The sequence below is a fragment of the Nematostella vectensis genome, chromosome 1, assembly GCF_932526225.1.
Source record: "Nematostella vectensis chromosome 1, jaNemVect1.1, whole genome shotgun sequence".
Classification (NCBI taxonomy): domain Eukaryota; kingdom Metazoa; phylum Cnidaria; class Anthozoa; order Actiniaria; family Edwardsiidae; genus Nematostella; species Nematostella vectensis.
The window spans coordinates 11,030,442-11,043,217 of record NC_064034.1 but is presented as its reverse complement, the minus strand read 5'-3'; the positions used below and the strand labels follow the sequence as shown (position 1 = coordinate 11,043,217).

The window sequence follows — 12,776 nt, the reverse complement described above, 5'->3', positions numbered from 1 at the left end:
ATGGCGAATTGGTGGAGCAGCTTTGACAAGAAAGGCTTCTCAACTTGTGGATCCGTTACTCAGTACATGAACGGACTCTACAGAAACAAACCTTCAGGATATCAGGGGATATTTCTGATCGAGCAAGCACGTTGTTGTGCCAGGCCGAGGCCTTACTGGAACCAAGCCACGTCCTGTATCATGGCTGACTGGTGGAGTAGTTTTGACAGGTGAGAGACTGAATAATTTTCCAGTTGTTCTGACTCATATAAATGACTCGTTTAAATGTATGTCTTACTTCGAGAGAGAACTAAATAATAAGAATAAAGTATTGCACGCAAGTCGGACGAAAGATGGGGAGGATTTAGCAATTGGAATTAGACGGCGAGAGTTCGCAGTATATTAAAGCTGAAGTGATAATCCGAGGGTAGTTTCATCTAGTTATAGGTATATACCTATAGTTATGGCTAAATAAGGTCTCAGTATATCAAATGCGATGCAAGGTCGATTTTCTGTGTTTTTCTATTTTTTGTTTTCGGGTCGAAGGTTGGAAACATTTGCAGAGGGGAAAATAAAAAGAGTAAAATGGCTTATTCAAATATATGGGCCATACAACGTCGGTTTAAAAGAGAGGAGCATATTCGAAACTTAATTTATTAGAATTATTGTTTCTTACTATGGCACAAGAAGGTAGGAGGAAGAGGGGGGGGGGGGGGGGAGAGGGAGTCTTCGGTTTTCACTGTGTATTTCTTTTTCGTTCAGGAACAATCGTTGGAACACATGTCCCAATGGTTACTTCCTCCGGGGATTGTACCGAAACGACGGCCAGAGCCTGGATAACATCGAGGTCGGCAAGTGTTGCAAGCCCGCCAACCACCCGCACTGGTACGGACACTGTTATGATCAAAACGTGCGGGCCAGCTTCGACAAGGAGGGCACCAGCAAGTGTGGGGATGGCTACTTCATGACTGGATTATACCGAGGCAATTGCGATGAGATCTATTGCATTGAAATGTTCAAGTGTTTTAAAATGGTTCCAAGTAAGTTGTGAGCTAAAAAATGCGATTTGCACTATGGAATCACCTGACTCTTCAAGTAAAAACTCGCGGGCGTTTCTGCTTTTGGCGGCACAATAACAACAGCAAAGCGTAATGAGCCACAACGCTTTTTGTCGGAAAGGCTTTTAGTGTCACAAGATTTTATTTTCTCGTCGCTTTTTGAGTTGGCGATCGCAGCTATTTCTGTGCTTATTTTGCCGTGGGTTAGTTTTCAACTCTAAAATGTCACGTGTTTCTTTAGTGCAAGTCGCTTGGAAAAGGCCTGGTTCCGTTAGGGCTCGCGGAGCTCCGCCAGGAACAAAAAGACAACAACAAAAATGGAAGCACGCGAGGCTTTTGAAAAGGAATTATCCAAAGGATGACTATTTGAAATAATGCGAAAATCCGGGGACAAACCTCGGGGACGGTGTTTCCTTGAACGAACTTAAGGACCTAATGAAAGTAAACTCACCCCTTTGTGCTATTATGAAAATTGAAGCTAAGATTTAGTGTCTAATTATCACGATTTACATAACACACAGAAGTTGCTGAATGGCAAATGGTGCTAAAAGGGCGGCCGCTCCGCAAGGATATCTCAATAGATTTTTTTGTAAGATTACAGATGAGAAATTACTTCCATAGTAATTTATCCATATTTTCCGAAATATAACATGATCCATGATACCTTACAATAGAAGAACTGCGCTGACAATTGCAATATGCGCTAACGTTTTTTGAAAATAGTTATATGAGTTGATGGTTTACTCCATTTTTAGCACCCCCAAAGATGCAATCCTTGGATGATGTCAAGACCCGTGTTATGGATGAGACCATGGCAGAGTTGGCATTACTTGCTCACTATCTTGGCTACGGATGGTGCGCGAGCTGCCGCGCCCAGTTCGTAGGAGAGGACTTCAGACGGAACGGGGACAGCTGGGAAGCGGACAGGAAAGGCCCGTGCAAGGGCTACATGAATCATCACAGGCTCAAGATGCACTACAGAGACTTCAAGTTTGGCGTCAAGAACATCGTCTACGGCAAACCAGTTATTCAGACATTGAAACCTCAGTCGTACATATCTGGAAGCGAAAGATAATGAGGATCATGAAGTGACACGCACGGTTTCTGAGCAAGTGGAAAGCACACGTACCGTCACCCACGAGACAACCAGCTCGTGGAAAAAGACACATGGAGTCGGTATCGAGTTAAGCTACACCCCTCCCGATGCAACAGGAGGGGTGGGAGTAAAAGCGTCGTACAATTTCAACTACGAGAAGTCGTCGACCCAGACGGACAGCACTGCAAATACGCAGAAGTACACGAGCACAGTCACATCGACAAAGACGCTCAAACCCTTCACAGCTGCTCAGTATCGTATTATGCTGACAAAAACGAGAACCACCGTACCGTACACAGCGACCATTATCGTGCACTTCTCGGCAGAGCTGGACGGATTCCTGAGGTGGGGAGGAGGAAAAGACGGAGACTCTACCAACTACCATTACGAGTAAGTCGTGGCTACCATTACCAATAGGACGTAAATACCATTACTAGCATATCATAACTTACATTACCAGTAATACTTGGCTACCATTTCCAGTACGTCATAGCTTCCATTTCCCGTATGTCATAACTATCATAACTAGTATTTCTAATACGAATATTTTTCTTTCTCAAGGCACCGCGGCTCAAATAGAAGACCAACATTCAAGTACAAATTCGGCGACTTGTCAACTCCGTTCTACAGCGCCCTTAAGAAACAAAGTGACCGAAGTATGCGACCATGGGAATGGCATGAGATGAAAGCGAGATATTCCCATGCACAAACCCTGATCAATGCTCTCACCGACGAGAGCAAGTATGAATTTACCTTGACTGGGCAATTTGAGGACGTGATTGGCCACCATGTAGATATACATTGGAGTACCACATCGCTAAAAGTACCGCGTGGACTCGAGAGAACCCTCGCTGAGACGCATTTCCCAAAGATCAAAGGCACTTCCCTCAAACGTGTCTTCCCCAAGCCACCAACGGAACGTCTCTCGATGTCGAAATCTCAAACTCTCCCGCTGCTTCTTAATATCAATTACGATGACCCTGATACCAACGTACATGGGAAAATGACCGATCCACCGAGAGTGTCTCCCAAGCCTCCAAAAGTGGACATCTCCATAAAAGAACCACAAAATATCCCGCATGTTCCCAACGTGGATGACGAAAGCAAACTTAACGAGTGAGAAGTACACGCACACGCCAATGAGGACTGGACGCCAACTTGATGTGCAAGGGAAGAATATGAAAGGACAGCATTTGAAAATAAAATGAGCATTTAAAAAAAAGTGCGTTTGTAATATTTCTAGTTTTAGTTTTTGCACCCTCTAACTCCCTCCTAATTCAACAGTTTATGGTTTCCCTCGAGGGTTCGAGTTAACGGAATTTCAAAGTATAATGATTGCTAGACTCCTGCTTCGAAAGTTCGAGTTAATGGAGTTCCACTGTATAATGATGATGGCTAGACTCCTACCTCGGGGGCTTTCCAAAAGGATCAGTAGTGTACTTCTTTTGAAGTGGCTTATTCTATGATATCACATACAGATAGCACCACAGGCCCCTCCCTTTTGTAGTGAGGCATTTTTTTATTGCTGAATTGTTCAGGGCCGTAACAAGAGATGGGGCACTAAGGGCATGTCCCCCCCTCCCCCTCAAAGTTTTAAAAAATTAACAGAGGGTAGGTTGTATGTGTAGATTGTGCTAGTAAATTTGGGAAAAGTTGCTTGATAGTGTAGCCAAAAGTTGCTAAAAAATCAAAAGTTGCCACCAGAAATTAAAAAAGTGTCTCGCTCTCTAGAGTCGTTTGTCCTAGATGAATGCTCAAAACATGTTTGTTTGTTTTTCTTTTTTTTTTTTTTACATTTCAACAATTTCATTTAATATTTTTCCCAACTTTATACGTTGAATAATGTTTCGTGCACTTCGCGTATGAAGTACCTACCCCGATAAATATAGCCGCTGTCCAGATTTCGTGGGCACACGTAAAACAAGTGAGGACTGTCCAGGACCATTTGGGAGCCGTTTTAATAAAATCTACTTTGATAAAATTAATTTTTTTAGATGAAACAACGAACTTCTTGATGGTTTGGATCGATTTTATACCGATTTGTTGCTCAAAAAGTAGCCAAGGAAGGCAAGAGTTGCCCTAGGTTGCTGGTCCTACGTCTTAAATAAAAACAAGCCCAGAACTCCTTTGAGGTAGACTACAAAGATCACTAAATTATTCAATGTGAGAATGTGAGCACGCGGGTGCTAGCAAAATCCAGCAACATAATCGAGACTAGCAGAGAAAAAAAAAAGAAAAGAAAAACGGGGCCATATATCAAGGACTCTTTGATTTGACTTCCTTGACGGTTTATTTAAGCCCTGATTGCTTTGGAAAGTATGATTAACCATGTTTTATTTGATAGCTAGATAATTGAAGCCTCGGCTAAGCCGGGTTGAATCTCACAAGATTCATAAGTGGGTAATTTGCTTCTGAAATGAGGTCTCTGACACAGTGACACAGCGGGCTCAGCAGCACCCCTTAAAATGAATCAGAAAATCTTGACATTTTCAGAAGCGTCACTAATCACAACTCTGCCCATAGCGTCCACAGCTATCCCACACGGACTATTCAAGTTGCCCATGGCACATCTCGCCAGGACGCTTCCATCTTGGCCTAGCACCAGTATGTAGTCATTGTAGCCGTCAATAGCAAGAATGTTATCGCTAGCATCACATGCAAGCGCATCAGTAGTAAACAGGTTACCGTTATTTCCTTTCTCGTTGATTGCGAATTGTCTGATCAAGTTCATGTCGGAGTCGAGGACTTGGAGCACGCCACTGTTGGCCAATGCGACGATGACCTCCCCTAGAGAGTGCAAGAAAAAGAACATTTTTAAACAGCAAACAACACATTAACTTTGGCCAAGACTTTTATTTTCTAGAGATTTGAGAAATTCACTTTTTTCCTTAAAATATAAAATGAAATAAGAGTAAATATGTCTCAACTACTAATGTGGTAAAGAAAAGCAAAGAAAAAAAAGAAAAAAAGCGGGGAGTTGGGTTTTGACTTCGTGTTATCTGAAGTAAGATGACTGGAAAAGGCCAATTCAAGGAAAATCAACTCATTTTAAGATAACAGAGAATTTGAGTTACCCAAGTAGATAGTCAGTGGGTTCTATTGTACATTTTTTTAAACTACCTTTAGAGTTGACCGTGATGCCACTCGGTGCGTTAAGGAGACCATTCCCTTCATCAGTAACCGCTGTATAGCACGTGACTTGACTCCCATCATCCCTTGCGAAAACATGCACCTTGCGATTATGGTAATCCGACACTAACACCCTATCGTGGTGATCCACAGCAAGTCGGCAGAACTGGCCCAAACCATCTCCCTCCTCGAACGGCCTCAACCGACCCACGAAATTGCCGCGAGAATCAAACACCAGTACTCCATCACCACTCCAGTCACACGCTATGACACGACCAGCGCTATCCACAGCTACATCGCAAGGGCCGCACTTGAACTCACTCGCTGCACCCCCCTTGCGGCCAAATTGAAATAAAAAGTTCCCGGAGGCGTCAAAAACTTGGACTCTAGCGTTATCCCGATCGCTGACAATGATACGATTGGTTAAGTCAACGGTTATCCCGCGAACACTTTTAAACTGTCCGCTGTTAGATCCCGACGTCCCGAACGTCAATTGGGGGATATCGAGTTGCGAGTAGTCACGTGCTTTATCATACGGGACATTTATTGTAAATGGGCTACCGCTGACCGGAAATGACCTGATATTGGCGGCTATTTGGTACTGGCCTACTAGCGTTGGCGTGTAGGTCACATGGTATCTTCCTTGTTGTTTTTCTGTGATACCAGCCTCGATCCGCTCGCCGCGTGGGTTTGTTATATCAATCTGGAGATCCGTGTCTTTGCAGCTGAACGTACGCCCATCTCTGTACCTAAAAATATTTTAGTATTCATCACTTTATCAATTTTTTCTTTCTTATCAACCTTAAGTCTTTTAAGACTTCTTGTATAAGGTCTTTGAGTAGTTCTAGTGCCAAGAATGATGCTGTGTTATGTGATATTGTGTTTATGGGTCCATTTCATAATTGAGTCCCCATTATTTGAGCTAATATGCGGCGTCGGGGCTCATTATCAATTTAATCACTTAATTCCCCTCGTGCCATGGTATAACTTATAATCATAAATGAAAGAGGTAAAAAATGTTTGGATAGTGTCTTGTAGATAAGTGCCATGAGATAATAAGTCACTATGCTAGCTACGCAAACTATGCCTATTTATTTTCAATCATACGACTTGACTACGAAGCTCCCTGTTTCTATTAATGTTTAAAAACCTCATTATAACGCTTTTGCCGCTCTCTACTCTGTATTCCCCCCACCCCCCACCCCTACCTTGCCGTGACGGTGAAAACTGCCTCTCGTTTGGTCTGCGCGGTATGTAGCCCCTCCCCCTCGGCGCTAGACGTCACATGACAAGCGTAGCCCGTCTCTAGATGTCCGTAGTCTTGTATCGCGCTAGTGATATCGCTTTCATCTGCTGTGTAGAGCAGCTGGTGATCTTCGCGTGGGTAAAATTCGTAACTTTCATTCATTAGGTCCCTCAGTCTATCAGCAATGACGTCCTTTATTGAAAGGAGGTAGACTGGATCGGCTGCGACATATAAGGGACTAGTAATTAGCTTTGTTCCCAAACTACTAGCGGTCAGATTATCTCATCTAGATTCAAAATGGCGAATCCTCTAGAGGTGACGTCATGAAATAGCTGGCCGAGCAGCCTAAAGACGCCTGGGAACGAGTCTATCTGGCAATATACAATAAGAAGGTAAAGCTGAAGTTAACTATGGCTGACTACAGCAAAACCCTGCTCGAAAACAACAACAACAACAACAAATGAAATAAAAACTCTAAAACAAAAATCAGTCGATTTAGAGCCTAGCTCTGTTGTACCTTCCGCACCATTATAACTGGTGAAAATTGAATAAACGAATGAATGAATGAATCAATCAATCAATCAATCAATGAATCAGGGAATCAATGAATGAATAAATAAATAAAGTATAAGCGGAGGATCGAGTAGACGGGGCTGATTTAAAGCTGTCCACAATGATGAGCGAAGGAAGTTTATTGAGGTATAATGTGGAACAGAGCTCATCATTGATACCATTACCTTGATCCAATACGGTTCTAGCAACTCGACACGAGTCCCTCAGTCTGTCTCTCGCGCGTCTCATATTCTCCCTCTGTACACCAAGAGACGTGTTTCTCATCACACGCACCGCCTCTACACGCTCGCGAAGATACTCTCTGCGTGTCTCTAGCGCGCGTATCTGCTCGTCTATACTCGCGTCGAGATCGTGTCGAGCGGTGTTTGCCGCGCGGTCCACGCGTGTCATCATACTCTCTATTACGGGGAGCGCGTCCTCCACTCGCGCGTACAGCTGTTTTGTCTCTAGCAATAGGTTGGACAAACTGAAACGGAGGATCAAACACTTGGTAACTGTTATGACTGCCAGTGGCAAAGTATAAAGCCCCGTTTAAACAACACTAGCATTGCTCTGGCGAGACGCTGGTCAAGAAATGCTGGCGCTGTTTGAACACCATGTTGGGAGAACATTAGAGATAGTTTACTACTTTTGTTCAGGTGAGCAAGCAATGCTGACCGACGTTGGTGCTGTTTTGTTTGAATTATGTTGTCTTTACGAGGAGCGCGTCCTTCACGCGCTTATAGCTGTTTGGTTTGGTGAAGGCAATGGTAAAAAATGTCGCGGCTACCCAGGATGCACCACAGACTCTCACCATAAAGCAAAACACCGCCAAAATGAGCGCCGAATGCATGTGAAACGAATACCAATAATGAAATATAACTAGAAAGACTTCAGACAACTTCTAAACAAAATATTTGGTCTCAGAAGGCGTTGTGAAAAGTTCGGGGTTAACGCTCGAAACCTCTACCTTTGAAATGTTTAGGACCCTCCTTATACACTATATATTTCGGTATCCATTGCTGATGCAAATAAACCGAGTTGATAATTCCAATTCACTTGCTTTTAAAACACAGACACTTACCGCGGGTGTACTCTCGAAAATGCCTCGTTTACAAAGTGACACTGATGTCCCCTGTGGGGATCCTGAAGGGCACAGTTTCTACACAGGTTCTTGTTACAAGTGTCACAGAATAGCATGAGTTTCTCGGAGGGATGGAACTCGCAGAAGGCTGGGCGGTAGAGCTCCTTGATGGATACAGATCGAAGATTTTCTAAAACATTAATAAAGTGGAAAAAAGTCAATTTGGCGCTACTGACATAATATTTAAAAATGGGATTTCCACGCGATTTTTGCACTAATGGGGCGCAAAACAAAACACTGGGAACATTAAAAACTGCGCAGAATATAGCAGCTAAATTTTCTTTTGGTGAAGGTTAAAACCGTACTTCCGGTAGAAAGGTCTGCTCTCATAGATTGGGATGGTTGTCAGGTTGTCTAATGGGAGAAATCGTACGCCATTGGTCTCATCCCAAATATAACTTACGTATTCCATGATGTTCTTTGAGTATTTGACTGCAATGCTCAGGTCACATTGATAAGTTTCGCTATGTTTCAATTATCGGATTTTGGGGGATTTTTAGTATCTTGTAGCACACCAGATGAAGAAAAACCTTTTATGGTGGGTCAAATAGCATATAAAAGACTGCCAGTAAAATCCTAGATTGTTACCAAGACCCCGCGTGACGTACCTGTCGAGAGAAGGGCGTGGTCCTTCATGTGCTTGTCCCGCTTGTGCCCCTCCTCGTGAATACCGCACAAGTAAAGCGCGCACTCGCGACACCTGCAAACCGCGCGGGACTCGGGCTCACTCTCGTCACACACATCACAAATCATCACGCCCCCATCACGCAGAGCCAGCTCGTCCTGTAACGCAATCGCCACGGCGTCACGCGGTAGCTCCTTTGCCGTGCGGTAACTGTCCAGCGGTATCTCCCTATTGCAGGAGGGACAGTGGGCGCGCACTGACTGTCGGTGTAGGATAATGTCCTCGATGCATCGCCGGCAGTACGTGTGTAGGCACGGCAATACACGCGCGTCACGCAAGAGTGCGTGACATATCCCGCATGCCAATTGTTGTCGTATGTCGTCCTGTGACCCTGTCTCTCGGTTTGTCGCGTCCTCGTATATCACGCTTTTAGAGTGGGGGGTAGAGGCAATCTCTTCGGGGTCATTTGATGGCTTAGCTGTTTCTGTAGCTCTCATAACGTCGTGTCGTAAGCTTGATTGCTTTCCTATGTCTGATGGCTTAGCTGTTTCTGTAGCTCTCATAACGTCGTGTCGTAAGCTTGATTGCTTTCCTATGTCTGATGGTTGAGCTGTTTCTGTAGCTCTCATATCTCCGTGTCGTATATCTGTTGATTTAGTTGTCTCTGTGGCCTTATCTGCTTGGACAGTTTCTCGTATCCAAGGTAATACCTTGACTTGTCTAACAGGTGGAGTTATTGTGATTGTCGGGGTGCTGTGACTTGGGCCAGATGAACTTCTCACTTAGAAAAAAACGAAATGTCGTATATACCCTCATATCTTAAAAAGGGCACTTGCTTGTCGATTGAAGATTGTTTTACTTTTGACTGTTTGAATTTAAAATCGTGCAACATGTTTAGTTACGACCAAAGCAAATCCTAATCCTAATCCGATCCTAACTAATTATTGGTAGTACCGGAGTACTATCATTTACTGCGAATATTTACCAAAGCCATTAAAACATTTTCAAATTCTCCTTGTTCACGAAACACTCATATAATTCACGAGTCCTGTTGCTAAGACGACAGGTTTTATTAATTCAAATGAAATATCCCTCAATAACATAACCAGTCTGTTTTAGGAGAGGAAGCTTGCGTTCCATTAAATAAGAAGAACTCTACCCGTAGAACTCTACCCTACAAAGCATTGTTTCGTAAACTGGTAAAGGCACATAATAATAAGTTATATAGACGTACCTGTAGTCATATTATATGTTGTCGGCTCAGTTTGTCACCACTCACTGCTCTCTCCTGATTTTTCTCAAAAGTTCTTGCGTTCCTTGATAACTTAATTCCTTTCCGAACTAGTTGTTTATATGCTAATGAAGTTATTCAATTAACAAACGGCTCGCGCTTTGATAAAAGCCATGGCGGAGCTCAAGCAATAGAGACTCCGGTGGGACCTTTTCCCGTCGTAGCTCAAGCATCATTTCGTCTTGGCGTCACGGCGAATAGGGTCACATATCATGCAAAGTGTGTAATGGATAGCACAAACACCGGCGAAAGAATTTCTTAAAGCGAAAGGTCATGTCTAGAGCAATGCTTCAGGTAATCTGCAGTAAATAACTGAAACCACCTCTTTCTTGAAAACTGCTTTTTATTACATTTTTTTTTTCTTACTCTACTTGGCGCGATAGGATTCCTGGATTGAAGAAAAAAGCTTTCAGATAAAATCAGATATTCTGAATTTAGATTACCTTCCCTGCTAGCAGAGGCCTCTTTTCTCTGTATTTCGCTGGGCTGGCGTTCGCAAGGAAAAGAGACCTCTGCCATGGGTCGAAACTGTTTTCGTTGCGCATGCGTGAACGTTTCTAAGCGACCGCATGACGTGCCAAAACCCGTACCATCGCGCGAAAGCCGTCAATATGCTAATTTTTGTCGCAAATTATAAATCAAACTCTTAAAAAAAAAAACTGTTCAATTTCAATCACCTAAAACGTCACTAAAAAGATTGAACAGCAAACACAGCAAAGACGAGTTTTGTCTTGTTTGTGGGATAAATTCCAAGACATCTGGGCAGGCGAGTTTCTTCAATGTAAATATCGCACAGTTGGACTCGAAGAAAATGTTACAAAACTTTTTGGTAAACTTAGATCAGCTAATTCTAGAAGAATATACAAAAGCTGTAAACGGTAGATTGACTCGTTAGTCAAACGAGAGAAAATTCTGAATGAAGACAAGGCATTGAATGGCTTCTTTTATAATTCGTCGCGTGATATTTCTACGGAGGACGCCGTTTCGAATGCGGGCTTATTATCCCACAGCGGATATACGCTTCACGCATGCGCTAGTCATTGTGGGCTCAAATAGTGGCCAGTAATAAATGAACGGAGCATGCGCTCTGGATCTCCCGTCCACAATCGTGGACGGCGGTTTGATCAAACGAACTTTCGACCCATCTTTTCCACGCGAACGCCAGCCAAGCGAAGTACAGAGAAAAGAGGCCTCTGCTAGCAGGGAATAGATTACCTTACTAGGCTTAATTTTCGCGCGTACTTTTAAGTATTTAAAAATTCTTGATTTTCGCTCTCTTGATCTTCGACTCTCGAGACTCGCGAAAAATAAAAAACGCGAACTTTATTCTGGCGAAATTTAATGATTTAGAAAATTAAGAAAAATTGATGACAGAGGTTCTGTTAAGACCTCCTAGTAAGATGTAACAAAACAATCGATAAAGGTAAAGGAACAAGAACACTTTTAAGACTGACTTGAGGCAATTTAGCTGCTGCTCAGAACTTATTTGGTTTTGTTCCGATATATAAGCCCTGTTTTATTTGTTGGTTAACGTCAATTTTTTGTAAAAACGAGAAATAAGGTTACTTGAACTTAAAATTCGCGAAGTAGATCGCGAAGTTCTGAGCTGTTCTGTGCTGAGAAAATTTTCACGAAAATAAAGAAGAATAAGGTTTTTTTCTGAGAAATATCCAGGCTGGTTTTAGTGGTCCTTCCTACTGACTCAAACCATCAAAAGATAAAAAATTGCATGTAAAAACAAAAAAAAAGGTAAAAACACATATACATGAATGATTGTGTCAAGCGTTTTGATTTTGCATACTTGTCAAGAATAATAAAAACATTTTTATATTTTGAAAGAAACATTCCAAATGAACGCTTTTTACACCGAGACTGGAAACAAATTTGCCATACTTTTTCACCAAAAAAGTATTAAAAAAACCTTTTTCTTATCAAATCGCATATTTTAAGCATATTAGTTTATAAAACATACCTTTTCGTGCGATAGTTTGAAAATAACACTAGAATACCTGTGGAAGCAAAAATTGCAAATTTAATTGCATTTTTGCATTTAATTTGCTTGGGTTTTTTAGTCCCACCGTGCGTGCTAATTCCCAAACGGAAGCGAAATGTAATGAGTGCATCAGGGGCAAAAGGGAAAGTTTTGTTTTTATGTGCAACCGTAGCAACAGCGGCAGGGGACTCCAAGGGGAACTTCTCCTCGCTAGTGCGAAATTATAAAAGTTATACATGAAAAGCCTCTATATTGGTGTCTACTTTTCTGTCCACTTTCCATCTTAGGACTGAAAATTTAAAAGAATTTTTCCTGAGCTAATATATTTTCACATATAGGTGACGCCCCTCCTCCCTTGTAAAATTCTGTTTCACGATATTTGTCGCCAGGTCTTTCAGTGTATCTTTGCTGGACGTTAACTTGGCGTTATCGAACTTGAAATTCTTTAATTAGTCGATAGAACTTTTTATGGAATATGTAATTGTTTCTTTTAAAACAGTACTTACATGTAGTAGAGAGCTTAAAATGAGTACGGCAAACATGCATGGTCTGTAAAAAGAGAAATAAAACCTTCGCTTGTTAAGACCTCCATCATCTAGAATGCTCTCTTGTTCAAAAGTCATTCAAATTTAATGTTCATTCTTTAATTTAAAAAAAAAATAA

The 12,776-nt window shown here is 42.3% G+C and overlaps 1 protein-coding gene and 1 pseudogene across 1 annotated transcript; one reads left to right on the top strand and one right to left on the bottom strand.

The window, feature by feature from the left end:
* Positions 1-3,355, top strand: LOC5500585 (annotated as a pseudogene).
* A 1,049-nt stretch (positions 3,356-4,404) lies between these two features.
* LOC5505233 (E3 ubiquitin-protein ligase TRIM71) lies at positions 4,405-11,121 on the bottom strand. The gene is made up of 7 exons (XM_001626042.3): positions 10,064-11,121; positions 8,813-9,610; positions 8,145-8,334; positions 7,246-7,547; positions 6,471-6,729; positions 5,254-6,011; positions 4,405-4,920 (listed from the first exon to the last, which is right to left on the bottom strand). Exons 1-7 carry the CDS (start codon positions 10,071-10,073, stop codon positions 4,604-4,606), a joined length of 2,634 nt encoding a protein of 877 aa, XP_001626092.2. The 5' UTR covers positions 10,074-11,121; the 3' UTR covers positions 4,405-4,603.
* Between the last annotated feature and the right edge of the window lie 1,655 nt (positions 11,122-12,776).